The following is a 15,415-nucleotide window of genomic DNA, read 5'->3' on the forward strand; positions in this document are numbered from 1 at the left end:
TCCCCTGTCCCTCTTTGGACCACAAGCCTGATATAAAAAGGGGACCGGATCCTCTGGACTACTTTTTACGGTCCAAGGGATGATCCATTTGCATGCATTGGTGGAATGGATGACCCCCACATATAAAATAGGTGGGGATCATTCATCCCCACCAATACATGCAAAGGGACCATCCTTTGGACCGAGCACAGATCTCTTGGATCATTTTTTGTGGTCTAGGGGATGTGCCACTTGTATTTGCGGTCGGATCATGACCGTGATCCGGTCGTAAATTATTACGATCCTTTCTTGGGTTCACCATCCCCATCAGGTTATAATTTTTGTTCGGAGCGGACGACCGGAGGCCTCTAGTGGTGGATAAGTGGCCAGGTTACTGGGCGCCGAGCGAGGATGTCATCCGGGCGGCCTCCGCCTCCCGCTCCGAACAAAAACTATAACATGGTGGGGACGATGAACCCAGGAAGGGATCACAATCATTTACGATCGGATCGCGATCCGACCGTAAATACGAGTGACACATCTCTTGGACCACAAAAAGTGATCCAAGAGATCCTGCCACGCTAAAAGCGGTCCAGAGAATCTGCTCTTTATAAAAAGTGAGAGCAGAGATTCTCTAGTCCAAGATTTCTGGATCAGTTCTAATCCCCTGTTCATTCATTGGTTGGGTGGATTGGACCCTACTTATTTAACAGGTAGGATCCAGTTTATCCAACCAATGAATGAACCGAGTCACTTCTAGTCCAGCAAATTTTGGACAAGAGGATCGTGGATGCCATGCCTTGCACGTGCACGCAGAGATGCCTTTAGATCAGAAACGCAAACGCAGAGAAGGCAGCGAAGGTGCCGAGCCCTAGCCTCTTGCGATCCGCCGGACTCCCTGAGCAAAACCCCAGCGCATTCCGCCGGCGACGGACTTTCTGCGGACTCCCTAACCTCTCGCGATCCTCCTGCGACCTCCCTGAGCAAAAGCCACCGCGATCCTCCTCCGCCGGCGACGAAAAAACAGGACTCCCTGACCTCTCGCGCTCCTCCTGTGACCTCCCTGAGCAAAACCCACCGCCGCGATCCGCCGGCGACGACCCAGTTTTATGACTCCTCCGACGCCCCACCCTGCCCTCGACCCTCGACGCCCCAAGCTCTGCCGCCGTTAGGGCTGTTTTTCAGGTATTATTTCTCACTGTCGATTCATATGTTGATGTGAGCAAGTTTGAGCTTTCTTTTGTCATCTAATGATTTTTTTATCTACATGTGTTGTGAAAAAATTTATATAACACCGTCATCCTTTCTTTCTGACATTTATTGCAGCAATTGGCTTCTTTGGTTCATGTAGAAATTTATCGGCCGCAAAAAATGTTGATTTGAAACAATATCATGTGATGATTTTCCATAAATAAAATAAATATGATTAGGTGAAAATACACTCCAAATGCTAGAAAGAAGCTATTGAGCACATGACCATCCACAATCACCTGTTATATGTCAATGAAATCTATCTCTTATGTTAATTTGATTTTAGGACAATTAGTTGACTTATTTATCTTTGGTGTTATTGCTCTATTCAAATCAGTCTCATCTCTGTTAAACCTTGTCCTGCTATCTCAATCCCTGCAATGAAATTTGTAATTTTTTAATCAAGCTTAGTCTATTCATATTACATGCATTCAATTTTCAAACAAGTTTAAAGTATCTTTGGGAATTCCGTTGAGGAATTTGTATCACACTCATTTATCAGTTTTATACCTACAAAATAATATCATAATATTTTGCAGTCCTTTTTTCTACCCTAAAATCCTTGTCTTTCTGGCATAAATTGGTGTTGTTCAGGTAAAAAGAAAGAAAAACATGGATTGGTAGCATATTTACTGTTATGTTCTAGGTGCATCAACCATCTCATCTTGGTTATTTTCTGACATATTAACTGGAAGTACAGTGTGTGGATTGGCGGCTCCATCCTTGCTTCACTCAGCACTTTCCAACAAGTAATGAAGCTGTTATGTTTCATGGCTCTACCTCTCATGCATATTTAGAAGATTTAAGATTTATCTTTACTAGTCTATCCAAGATATTTTTATCTATAATTATAATATTTTTCTTTGATAATTACAGAGGTCGTGGGAGGGCGATGGCCTCCGCCGATCTCATCAGATCTTGCAGGGACTCCATTCGCCAGGTGAGAATGACGATGGTTTGCTTTCTCCTCTCTCTCCTCGATCATCGCCCTTTGTTCTTTCCTCTTTTGTCAGTTTTGAATTCATCGGGTTGTTTTTCTCCTTTTGTTATCTTGTTTTCGTCTTGGGGATTCTATTCTGAATCTGATTAATCACCTTTTGTCCATCTTTGGTCAACCCAAAAATTCATACCAGAATACAGTTGCTAAGAATGTTCATTTTTATGTTTTCTCTTTAAGTTCGAGGGATCTCGATGCAATTTCAATACTTTGATTCTCATGTTCTCTAGAAGCTTTCTAGAAATTGAGCCAAAATTGTAAATAATCTCACACATACTGTTGTACATATACAAAGCATTGAAGTTGAGAAGATGATTATATGGTTCATTCCACCTACAAATTACCCTCATTGCATGTCCTAGAGTAGCCATTATCTCACTGAAACACAATAGTCCATTCAATTGCATGGTTATGTATCTGAATATGTACATACAAAACTTAAATAACCTAGCGGACTATTATTTTCCCTATACAATAAAGTCCTGTCCTTGGTTAGATGGAATTATGACCCCAAAAATAGGAGTGTAAAACTAAAGAAGATTTGGTAAAAGATACGGAGAAATGATACAAAGGCCATTTTGCATAAAGAAATTGTTTTGTTATCTATGTGGAAGAAAACACAAATAGCAATTACTGGGTCCAGTTCATTTCTTTTCTCATGTTACTTTACTGTCAATTGTTTATCTTTTCATTTATCACAGAAAAAACTACTGTATTCTACTTTGAAATGTATGAAGCAAGTTTAGCATGTTTTCAAGCAACATAAATCCATTTTACAGAAACCCTAGTTTCTTATTTCTTTGCTCCATACTTTCAGATTTCAGATACGCTTGCAGATTCCATTCTTTATCTTGATGCGGGTTGTTTGGAAGCCTTCCAGTTCATTGGAGCATTCAAAGTTCTATTGGAGCTTGGAGTGCACAGTATTTGCAGCTTGGAAAATGCATCTCCACTTGATGCTGTAAGGATTCTAAATGATCTTTTCTGTCAAAGTTCTTTTCTCTCTTTTGTTCTTTGTTCATTCATGTAAGTTCTTCTGGTATATGATTAGACACTAATCACTTACATGTGCAGCACATGTCTTTTTTTGTATAAAGTAGATGTGCAGGTCTGAACCTCACAAAATATTAGTTTTTAGAATTGAGGTGTGGTCAATTATGAAAATAAGTGATGCTCCATAAATTTGGCATGCCAAAATGAGATCTTACTCATTTATTTCTTTATTCAAATCAATGCCATTATCATCAAGACTTAATTTTCTAAATGTTTTGGGTTGGCTACATAAGTCTTATTCTCCATTGAACTGTGTGCAACACTATATCACTAGTATCATCCAAATCAATTAAATTAGTTTTTATTACATTAATATTTTCTTTGGTCCCCTCTACCTTGTATACCATGGTTGTGAAGTTTGCAATGCAAATCTTAGGATCTGATAATCCTAAGGTTCAAATTGTTTTTGACCTATTTAAATCTTAGGGCCTTGATTGGTCAGGATCTTTCAAATATGACCATCAATCCTATGCTTTCTCGACCTTCCTAGGAAGGATCAAGATAATCATGACTTAATAAGATAGATTCACATTCACATAGTCCTTTTAAATTTTGCCATTTAAATTTGACATCCTTTTCGTACCATAGCATCTAAAAAACTTCAATTATATGAGAAGCCTTTTTAATTTTCAAACATAAAAATGTAATCTTTTTCATTGTCATGTGTTTCAAAAATGCTAAATAAAAAATTGTTTATGGTACCGCAACAAGCATCGTAGTTAAATTTAGAAAATTGTGTGGAAGTTAACTAACTTCCAACCCTTCACAATCATATTACAGCATTCATTTATTTTTTACATAGATAATATACTATATTTCAAATAATGCAAATTTTCAAATGTTCATAATGCTATTTTACATTGAACATTAATATTTACATAAATTCTAAATTTCAAATATAATTTCAAAAAGGTTAAGTTGTAGGATCTTACAAACCTACACTTTGATCATACAATCCAATCTAACAAACCTTTAGTTGTTTGTAGTAGGATCTTGATCTTGATAACCTTTTCTGACAGGTTACTCTCTACTAGATTAAACTCTTCTAACCATAAAATTAATATATTGGCCTCGGATATGTCCATATCATCTCATCATATTTTCTCCTATTATATTATCTATCAAAGCACGCAATTTCTCTCTAATATTGGAATTCTCTTTATTTATTTTTTCTAATAGAATAATAAATTTATCTTAACATTTTCATCTTGTCACAATATTTGTTTGTAGATTGTGAGCTGGAACTCAATGTTTGTGGGTCCTGCAAAGAAGGTTGTAATTATTACCTCAAGACTCCTAAGTGATGCACACCGATATATATTACGTTGCCTGGGCACCCATGGAACTGTTCTCCAATGTATTATTTATACTTCAATCTCAGAGGTGCATCTCTAGAGTCCTGATCTGAATTGGTAATTATTTTCACAAATGTTAATGAGGTCCTATCAAGAACAAGGAAAATCTTTGCTTTTGCTTTCAGAAATCATTGATTCAAAGTTCTTGCTTGCAAACTATGGATTCAATTTTAATATGTTGATGTAGTATCTGTTCATTACTTCCCATCAATTGTTCACTAGAAGTAAATATAAGTTAATTGTTAGGTGGATTGACTAACCACTTATTTCAAAAGCTTAAGTTAAGAAAGATCAATTTTAACATTTATTCCCCCTTCATGTGGGTGGGTATACCTCACTTGTTTATCCTAAACCCAAATCATGAATTGATGAGATTTTTTTTTTCTCACAAGCAAGATTTGTAACTTGAATCTTCTGCTTTGATACCATATTAACATGGATTGGCTAACCATTTATCCCTAAAGTTCGAACTGTTAGGAAATGAATCAAGCTACTTATTTATTATATCTTTAATAATAATAATTTGAAAGGGCCGACATATAATTTGGTGTTGCTTAATTGTTCCATTACTTTCTAGCTTCTACTTGATTTTGATTCAACTGTTGCTGGTCTTACCTAGCTGATTTTCCATTCTTCAGTGGGTTACACTAATTAGTTTCAGCTGGTCTGTCCCTGTTGGCTGGCTAGTCTGTTTGATGTTATTTACATGGAAAGCATAGGTTTATACCTGCTGTCTGAGAGTTATATAATCTGATATTAAATTTAGGTTGACATATATTAACATCTACCTGCATTCTTCTGGGTCTAGAGGCATTTGAAAGCCTTTAATTTATTTGTGCCTACTTATGTTTACGATAATGCTTATGATACTGAAGTTGCTGGTCTCCTCTCTCTAGTATCTGTATTTGCCAGCCTGGGAAACAATTTCCTTTTCTCCTACAATACAAAGAATCTCCAGTAATTGCACATTGAATAGTCCCAGAGACAGGTCTGGCATCCTTGCTTTCCTTCACCCTCTGTTTGGGAGGAGGTGAATAAAGGGGAGGGAAAGGTAAACATGGGTAAAATGAATTTTTACCCTTGTTTGGGAGAGAGTGAGCTATGAAGGGGAAGGGGAGAGAAGGGTAAAGCCTCCCCTTGCATGCTCGGGAATAAGCGAAATTCCTTACACCCCAAATTGGGGTGTAAGGAAGGGTAAGGAGAAATTATTACAATTATATCCTTATTTATTTTTTCACATACAGATTTATTAAAAAAATAAGAGGATATTTTTGTAAATTTGTATATTTAACCTTCATTCCATCCCTTTCCTCTCACATAAACTTTCCCTCCCTTCCAAACAAGGGTAAGATAAATATATTATTTTCCTTTCATTTCCCTCCCTTCCCCTTCCATCCCCTTCCATTAATGAACCTTACCTCACCCCATCCAAACAGAGGCTCAGTGTCTGATCTCGTAGCCTCAAGCCTTATTTCAACTGGAGATTTTAGTTGCTAAAGGTTAAGAATTTCATCCTAGGGATGGCAATGGGGCAGGGCGGGGTGGCGTGGGGCCGTTTTGCCATCCTCGCCCCCATCCCAAGTCCTGTCTAATCGGGGAATCCCCGACCCCACATAGATTAAATCCCCATCCCGTCCCCATCCCCGATTCAAATGTTCATTGTCCATTAACTTGGCTAAAAAAAGATTTTTAATTTTCAACACCTTTCATAAAAGTATTTATATAAGAATCCAGCCCCCAGGCTACTGTGCAGCGAAAGGGCGCCAAGTTGTCAGACATCCGCGGTTCGATCCCAGCTACGACTCATTTGCAAGGATTTTTTTCTCCAAATGGTGCGCGCAACCATGTGATGTTGTGTTTCTTGGTCATCCGTCGCTATTGCTTCCCGATTTACCCTAGCGTCGGTGGGAAACTTTTGTGAGGCCGGGTTGGTTGCCCCAGGGTGTTACTTGGTTCATTTTTTGTATTAATACAAGAATCCAATGACATATAAATACTAATATTAATTAAACAATACATATATAATAACATTAATAATCCATGGTTTAAAAACAGAAAAGATCAAACTCTATTATTATTATTATTATTATTATTATCGCCCCCGTTCAATTGTGGGATTTGAAAAATCCACGAACCCGAACCCATACCCGAACCTGCCCCCGTTTTGCGTTTTCCCCACGGGCCCCTGAACTCGTGGGGAAAATTACCATCCCTATTTCAGCCCTTGACTAGGTAATGTGTTTTGTATCTTAGCTTATTGAAAGTTTGGGTTTTGTCTATGCAACTGTGTTTAGATCATCTCGTGACCCCTTGGCTGCCATGCCAATTTAAATATCTCTGTTATGCATTGTAAGACTCTTTTGTGCATGAAGATTATGACAAATGCAGTATCAATGAGTGTGTATCAATATTCTTTGATTGTGTTTTATAGTGCTTAACTGTGTTCAGTGTCTAACTTAATCTGGTTTCTTATTTTCTATTATTAAGCTTATAAAGTTCTCATCTAGTTGCCTTACTATGGGGGTTGCTGAACCATAAACATACCATAAAGTTGGCAAGTGATATACAACTTCTTGTAAACTCAGCTGCTTGTTTTGACCATTTTGAAGAATTTAAAACAGTTCGTTTATTTCCTTCTGTTTGATCTGTATTGGACTGTTTGTTATTGTTGCTGCTTTTTACTTTCAGATTGCTCATTCAGTACATGTTGATTCACCCCTTGGATCTGATGCCTTTCATGAATATGAAACATTGCTTGTTCAAGACTATGAAGAACTCTTGAAAAAGTCTGAAAAGAAAAGGCTCCAACAAGAGAGGGACTCAGAAAAGCTAACAGGATCTATTTATGAGAAAAATCTAGCTTCTGAAGATGATGGTTTGAGGAAGCTTCCTTCCTGTGAAAATGATCGAACTGTATATGGTGATAATTCAATCAATTTTACAGGAAGAGTAGAATTCTCTGCAAAGTTGTTTGTTTCTGTTGATCACTTCCCAATGATCTTTTGTCCTCTCTCCCCAAGAGTCTTCATTTTGCCTTCGGAAGGAACAGTTGCAGAAGCATGCTTGTCAACTAACTCTGAAAATTCTATTAGTCCTGGACTTCCCTCTCTTTCAGCTGGATCATCTTCTGATGGTGATGATGTTCCTCCGGGTGCAACACTCACGGCTAATTTCCTCTATCATCTTGTAGAAAAGGTAGATTTTTTTTCATTGATATGCTTATAATTATGTGCATTTGATTTGGCATAGTTTTTTTTTTCATTTATCTAGTTTTCTTTTGGCTATTATTTAATGGAGATTACCTGCTTCATGTCTGTTTTACAACATGTTCAGATGGACTTGAAGATGGAAATATTTTCTTTGGGAGATACATCAAAGATAGTTGGCAAGATGATGATGGACATGTCAAGTTTATATGATGTTGGACGGCGCAATAAAAGATCAGCTGGTTTGCTGCTTATTGACCGCACCATTGATCTTCTCACACCTTGCTGCCATGGTGACTCTTTTCTTGATCGATTGTTATCCTCCTTGCCACGTAGAGAGGGAACCTTGTCTTCTTTATCTGCATTGTCATCACAAGTTCCAAAAATAGATGCCCATATCAAAGTTCAACGTGCACCACTTGATATAAGGGTTCCATTTGGAGCTATCTTTGGCAAAAATGAATCTGTATTAAACCTTTCCGAAGGCATGACTACTTTTGCATCTGGTTGGAGCTCTGGTGCAATTGAGTCCAAGTCTGATGATCACACTGACAAATTTACCACTGATGCTGTACAGCATGAAGTTGATTTGCTAGGTGGATCATTTTTATCTAATAATTCAGGAACAAACTATCTTGAAGCCTTGATTGATAGAAGAGCTAAAGATGGGGCAATTTTAGTTAAGAAATGTCTTTTGGAAACTCTGCGGCATGAGAAGTTAAACCTTTCCCTGAAAGGTCGATCTGGATCCTTTTCTGCTTCAGAGATTCATACTTTACTCGAAAAATTTGCTCAAAATCAGATGTCTTTGATTCGAAATAAGGGCATCATTCAATTAGCATTAGCAGCTGAAATGGTCTTAGGCGAGCCTCGTAGTTCTCACTGGGATGCATTTGTCAATGCTGAGAAGATACTGGCTGTAACTTCTCAAGATACCAGTCAAAGCCTTTCAAGCCAAGTCCGTGATTTCATCAATACGAGTATCTTATTAAGATCTAATGAACAGGATAAAAGGATTGGACCATCACATAATGTTCTCTCTTTTCAAGATGCATTGCTTCTGTCAATGATAGGGTATATTCTTGCTGGGGAAAGCTTTCCAACAAGTGCATCTACTGGACCTTTTTCATGGGAAGAAGAACATTCCCTGAAAGAAGCTGTAGTGGATGCAGTTATGGAAAATCCATCTTCTGCAAAGCTTCATTTCCTACATGGATTATCTAATGAATTTGCTGAGTTGGACAAGGAGAAGGATGATTTTTCCAAGTCATCAGAACTAGATGACTTTGATGATCAATGGGGTAACTGGGGTGATGAAGATACAGATAATCAAAATGCACAAGGATATGATGACATGCAGCTTAAATTAGAGTTACGAGATAGAGTAGATCAACTCTTTAAATTCTTTAACAAATTGTCTAGTTTGAGGCAAAGAAACTCAACTCTCCGAGAAGGGTTGGCTGCTTATAGTAGATATGGAAGTGACATGGAAACTCAGAAGAGCTTACTTTATAAGCTTCTAACAACTTTATTGGCAAAGTATGATGTTCCTGGACTTGTGTACCATTCATCAGCAGTAGGACGGTTTTTGAAGAGCGGATTTGGTAGGTTTGGGCTTGGACAGGTGGGTTGTTTACTTTATTCTTATTCGTGTTTGCCCATTGATTATCTGCATTAACTTTTTAAAATTCCCCTTTTCAGGCTAAATCAAGTTTTGGAGATCAAAGTGTTCTTTTCATTTTTGTCGTGGGGGGCATGAATATTCTTGAGGTATGGTTGCTTTCTTTTTGTTTCCTCTTCGGCATCAATTTATACCTGGTTATTTAGTTTTGTCTTGGACTTGGGGCCATATTCTAAGTTGCTTTTCAATAGATCATTTTAGCACCAATGTGGGAAGATTGAGTTCAGCAATTTAAGATGTTTTGCACACTGTCAACAATTTGGCGATGTTGTAACTTACAAGTGCTGTAATTTATAGTACTAAAATGCATGACCAAGAGTGACACCTACTTTTTTAAACGTCTTAGGTTCGGGAGGCTATGGAAGCAGTTGCAGAATACGGTAGATCTGGCATAGAGTTGATTGTTGGTGGAACAACGTTGCTGACACCCAATGACATGTTTGATTTGCTCTTGGGCTCATCCAGCTACTTTTGACCCTGTAAGACCTCCGGCTCTTTGTCTCAACTGATATAACATGTTAATCTATCTGAATCCTGTTGTCCTTCCAAATGGACTTCATGATCCTGTTGACCTTTCGAATGGACTTGTTGATCCTATGCTATGCCTATTTATGCCGGTCTCCTTTGACTAAGCTCCTTCAGCAGATATGCCCTCAAAAGGTTTCGGATAACCCTTCACTTGCAAGCCTGGGAGTTTTGAACACTCAGGAGAAACATGCTCCTGATATAAAGTTTGCCATTTCGAGAGACTTGATGATCTCTGACTGTCATATTCTGAAATGCTCTTGCTGCCTTGAGTCCTTTACACTGATGTGCTAACGTTTGTTCGGTGAAAAGTGCAAAGGGAAGGTTTCATGATGCAGGAGAGTTGCATACCAGTTGGATAGGGGGCCTATATATTTTTACACATGTTTTCTTGTTCCTTTGTTATTCAGAAATATAAAAGTTCACATCTTTTGACCGATGGAAAAAGGATGGAGTTACATTGTCGATGTGAGCTTGGCCTCCCACTTCTAAACCATGTATTCTAAACATCATGGTATCTGATAAAAATTACTGTTGTTTTTTTTTTTTTGGTCAAAAAAAGGTATAAAGAGTTTGATCTTGAAGATCTACTCTATGAGATAGTATTAACCATAAGGAAATTTTAAAAAATAATGTTAATTGCACTTATAATTTACAAGGTAATAGGTATGCTACGTTTATGGTTTTATGTTATTTGGTAATTTGTATGGCAGACTATGGTTATCACTCGAGCTAAAGATGTTAGAAGGAAGAAACATACGAAATTCCACAAAGTATCTTAGAAGTGAGACACTTGTTATGTAGGGAAGGGGCAACACACAAAGTATCTTAGTTTAAGGGATGTTCACCATGTAATGGTTGTTCATGCTTCTGATTTCGACAAATGTTCTAGATCAAGAAGGGTATCATCATTAATTAGTTTGATAATGAACTCGATTGATCAACTGGTTGAAAAGGCGGTGCGCACTATACACAACATACTCCAGAGGTTACAATATATTATAGAGAAAATTTAAAGCTTATTGGCTCGATATTCGATGGCATCAAGTTGAATAATTTGGTATAAAGGTAAAAGGAAAAGAATCTGGTTGGAGTTTATTTTATTAGGATCTTTATGGTCTCCTTGAGGTGTTAGGCTTGATAATAGTCCAAGGGGGTGAACTCACCTAATTCTAAAATTCGTACAAAATAATCTAAACATATGGATATGACGTGGTTTGAAATCTCTGCTCCTAATCGACGGTGCACCGATAGGCTCAATTTTTTTATTTTAAAAAAATTATTAAATAAATATTTTTTTTTTCTAATTTTCAGAATTTTAAATTTATTTTAAATTGTATTTTTCAATTTTATGATTTTTGTTTTGTTTTTGTTTTTGATTTTTTAGTATTTTATTTTAAAAAATAATTAAATATTAATTCAACTCACCAGCATGAGTAAATTAGCCCGAGCCCCGTCAATCTATTTTACTATTTTTTTTTTAAGATTATGATTTTTTACTAATTTATTTTGATAAAATAATTTTAAAATTTATTAGTAATTTTATCCGGTTGTTTTATAAAAACATATACACTTCAATGGTTTCTTTTACACCGTGAACAAAAAATCTTCTATAAATATTTTGGACTGACGATTCTAAAAAATATATTTTTCTTGGTCTTTAGTTAAAATCAAGTGTAGTATCTGTTTTTATCAGTTTAATATCTGATATAAAAAATTAAATTAATTTTTTATAAGAAAAAAAAATTGAATTCTTAAATTTTACTTTTACATTGCATTATTGTATGAGTTGACGCACCCTTTTATGAGCATGAGACATTAAATTAAATAATAAATCTAAAACATTCGAAGAAAAAAATTAATAAATAAGAAAAATATTATATATATATATATATATATATATATATATATATATATATATATATATATATACACGCCTTAAGGGCAGGGGAGTAATTAGAATAAGGGGGGAGGGCCATTTTGATCATGACACTGTAGCATCCCTTTTAGGTCACTGTTCATCCGTGGGAAAGGGGAGAGGCTGGTTCCCTTCTTCCGCTGCCAAGGGACTTGGCCAACTTGGCTCCCTCACGCACTGCTCCTCGTCGGCGTCGGCGTCGGCCGCCATCCCTCTCCTTCTCCTCCTCGCGACGTCGTCATCGGACAGACTCGTCGTCACCCTCTTCCCCCGCTTCTTCGTCCGGCGCCTCCTTGTCGGTGACCCCGCAGGCGATTCCTCGCTTCACCTCTTCATGGCGACGCTGCCGACCACTACATCCTTTTCTTCTCCCTCTGCGCTCGCCACAGCTGCCTCAACAGGTCACCGCCAGAGGAGGAAAGGGGGTGGGGGTTTTCGGCGTCTCCAGACCGTCGCTGCCAAAGGGGAAGAGGACTTCGCGTCAAAGGCGGTCGCTAGCTAGGTCCAATCACTTGGACACTGCTTGCGCTGCCACCGTGGCCCGCCCTCGCATGCACACCCATGCCAGCAGACCACCTCGACGCCGCCGACCACGACATTCGCTTTTTCCTTGTCGCAACGACCAGCCACCACCTTCAGTGAGGCATTCCCCTAGCTCTCCTTCCCGTTGAGCTCTCGACACCTCCTCTTCCTCTCTCCCTAGTGACTGCCAGCGCATCCAGCGGTGAATCACCGCTGCCCACTTCACCTCCTTCGTCGTCTACACCTTTCATTGCCCTCACCGGCGTTACCACTGTGCCCAGCACCAGTCTAGCCGCTGTCATTGCCTCTCTGGTCGTTACCGCTGTCTCCTTAGCCACTGCCGCCCTCTCCTTAGCCACTGCCGCCCTCCTCCGAGCGGTGGTCGGCCGCTATCGTCAGCAGTCGCCTTCTCCGGTTGTTGACGCCGCCTTGCCTACTACGGGCCGTCTATTCTGGTCAGGCTATCGAGCTATTACTCCGTTCTGAATCCGTGCCGTTTTGTATCCCAACCTGCGTGCTGACATCTTATCTCGACCTGCATGTCGATAGATTATCTCGGCCTACGTGCCGCTTGTATATCCGGCCTGCGTGTCGTTATTAGCTCCCGACTCGCGTGCTGATATCATATCTCGATCTACGTGCTATTGCTAGGTCCCGACCTGCATGTCGTCTTCAAGATCTCGGTCGCGATCAGCTCTAGACAGTCAGATCTAGCTCTTCGTTCGGGCTCATCCATCTACTCTTCCGGGTTACGACAACTCGAGCAACGTCCCATCCGAGGGCGCCCCCTTGGGCCAGGGTAAGTCATCGTACTCACTTTGCATTTTTTTCATTATTATACTGTTAGTCGTTTACTTATATACTCGTTGGATCTACCTCAAGCATCGGGGTACCAGGGGCTGGGGCAACTCGGTCACTGGTTGCAGGTAGCGTTGACCAAAGGACTTCTGACGACTTGGTCAACATAGAGGCCATCTCAGCATACCCCCTCCAGGACATCGCGACTCGATCAACATTCCATCCACGTCTTTCCGACTCTTCATCCGACTCAGATTCTGGACAATATCAATTTGGCGCCGTTTGTGGGAATCTCCTTCACTTGTTCCGGAACGTGAAGATGAACGATGTCGGGAGACTCTCTGCCATTATCACAGTCCTGGAGGATTTCGACGAACATATTATCTTCTCCCCTCGCTCCACTGGTATTCGGGAGCCGAGGTATTGATTTGGAGCTTCAGTTGGCTGACAGGTTAGTTTTTCCTTTATAATTATATATTTTTCCTCTGACTCCACGGGTATTTGGGAGTTGAGGGGCCGAGTCAAATCCATAGCTGGGCAGCATGTCAGTTTTTCCATTATATTTTCTCTTCCGGATTCTAGCAGCTATTATGACTCCCTGATAAGAGTAAGAGCCTAGTTCCTTGTCAAAGACTAGGACCCTAGACCCTTGATCATATACTAGGGGCACAACTCCTCGATTATACACTAGGGGCACAACTGTTGGTTGCTACTCGGAATACCGTTCTAGTTCCCATGTATAAAAATTTGTACAAGCATAGAACTATCTTAGCTACCCATGTGCTCTACTGAAGCTAAATTTGGATTGCAAACGATGCTTAACATTATTAATCCAAATTGTCCTTCAGAAGTTAAACTTGGATTGAAAACAATACTTAACATTTCTACTCCAAGTTTAACCGATGTGTTCTTCATAAGTTAAACCATATTACAGAAGTTAATTAAATATCTATTTCAAAGATCAGCTTCCAGGTTAAACATGACGAGACACTAGACCTTCTTGGGTATGGGATCATCCACCACTTCCTAGACAAAGTCTTTCAAAGAAATCAGATATTTAACTTCTTACAATAAACTAGGTTTAACTACAGAGACCTCAATAGAAACACAATATCGAAACATGAAATCGAAAAATAAAATCGATAACAAAACGATAACCTAAAACCGATAACCTCTTGTGTTTGGTTTTTCAAGATCTATACAAAAGGATGAACTAGTTATGATGCGGAAACAAATAACTAGTTATACCTTCTTGTAGCTTATAGACCTCTTGATCTTCTATTGTATTCCTCTCTTCTTCTTGGACGTCGTGTGGACGACGATCTTCCAAGATGAAATCCACCCGAGCTCCTTCCTTTGCTTCTAAGTTTCGGCCACCTTCCACCAAAGGATACTTTGATAGATCGACTACTAATTTTATTTGTCATAAAATTAGGTTGACGAGATAATAAAATTAATGGATAAAATCTCCTCTTAAAGATTGAATTTGTATACGTCCACACTAACGTGACATACAAAATTCACGGGGATTTTGAGGTGTTGGTCTTGACCAAATATTTTTGTGATTCTTAAGATTTCAAATGTTAGTCAATCTCCTAGCTGTTATACTATAGAATAAACTTAGTAGTCCATATTATGATTGGAAATAAGGTGGACTGCCCTCTAAAAAATGAGAACAATAAAAGTGTATTTTATTCATTAGTTGTTGAAACATGTTTAGTGGTTTTATCTACTGGTACCTGGTGTGTAGATACGAGAGCCACTGATCATGTCTGCAATTCATTGCAGAGGTTCCAAGAAACCCAACAACTATATGAAAGGGAAAACACTGTTTACATGGGCACTACTGCAAAAGTAGCAGCTGTTGTAGTGGGAGATGTTTATCCTATGATAGGAATAAAATATGAATTTTGAGAAATTATCTTTATGTACCAAGTTTAGAAAGAACTTGATTTCAATTTCTAAGAACTTGATATTCTGTCTCTTTTTGATAACAAAGTTGTTATCAACAACAATAGGGAAGTTATCTATTCTGGTACGTTGGTTGCCAATTTATAATCCAATAACTCCCATGATGCAATAAATGGAAATTAATAACACGTCTTCTAACTCTAATAAGAGAAAGCAACT

At 38.7% G+C, this 15,415-nt stretch overlaps 1 protein-coding gene and 1 pseudogene across 7 annotated transcripts; both read left to right on the forward strand.

Moving 5' to 3' along the window:
- Positions 1–788: 788 nt before the first annotated feature.
- Positions 789–10,478, forward strand: LOC122056171 (sec1 family domain-containing protein MIP3-like). 7 transcript variants are annotated; one of them, XM_042617994.1, is made up of 10 exons: positions 789–1,164; positions 1,825–1,990; positions 2,107–2,170; positions 3,045–3,188; positions 4,511–4,663; positions 7,324–7,830; positions 7,969–9,465; positions 9,543–9,611; positions 9,869–10,001; positions 10,165–10,478. In XM_042617994.1, the coding sequence occupies exons 2-9, from the start codon at positions 1,983–1,985 to the stop codon at positions 9,995–9,997; spliced, it is 2,571 nt and encodes an 856-aa protein (XP_042473928.1). In that variant the 5' UTR covers positions 789–1,164; positions 1,825–1,982; the 3' UTR covers positions 9,998–10,001; positions 10,165–10,478. The 7 variants fall into 7 exon arrangements, with proteins under 7 accessions (XP_042473928.1, XP_042473927.1, XP_042473925.1 ...); XM_042617993.1 differs by having other exon boundaries at positions 10,168–10,478; XM_042617991.1 differs by having other exon boundaries at positions 9,869–10,478.
- Positions 10,479–11,691: 1,213 nt separating this feature from the next.
- LOC121968712 lies at positions 11,692–11,850 on the forward strand (annotated as a pseudogene).
- The last annotated feature ends 3,565 nt before the right edge of the window (positions 11,851–15,415 follow it).

This window comes from Zingiber officinale, chromosome 3B (genome assembly GCF_018446385.1).
Source record: "Zingiber officinale cultivar Zhangliang chromosome 3B, Zo_v1.1, whole genome shotgun sequence".
Classification (NCBI taxonomy): domain Eukaryota; kingdom Viridiplantae; phylum Streptophyta; class Magnoliopsida; order Zingiberales; family Zingiberaceae; genus Zingiber; species Zingiber officinale.

Coding starts and splice junctions, on each gene's coding strand:
- LOC122056171 (XM_042617991.1), top strand. Junction 2,171..3,044: donor GCAGGGACTCCATTCGCCAG/GTGAGAATGACG, acceptor CCATACTTTCAG/ATTTCAGATACGCTTGCAGA. Junction 9,466..9,542: donor GTAGGTTTGGGCTTGGACAG/GTGGGTTGTTTA, acceptor TCCCCTTTTCAG/GCTAAATCAAGTTTTGGAGA.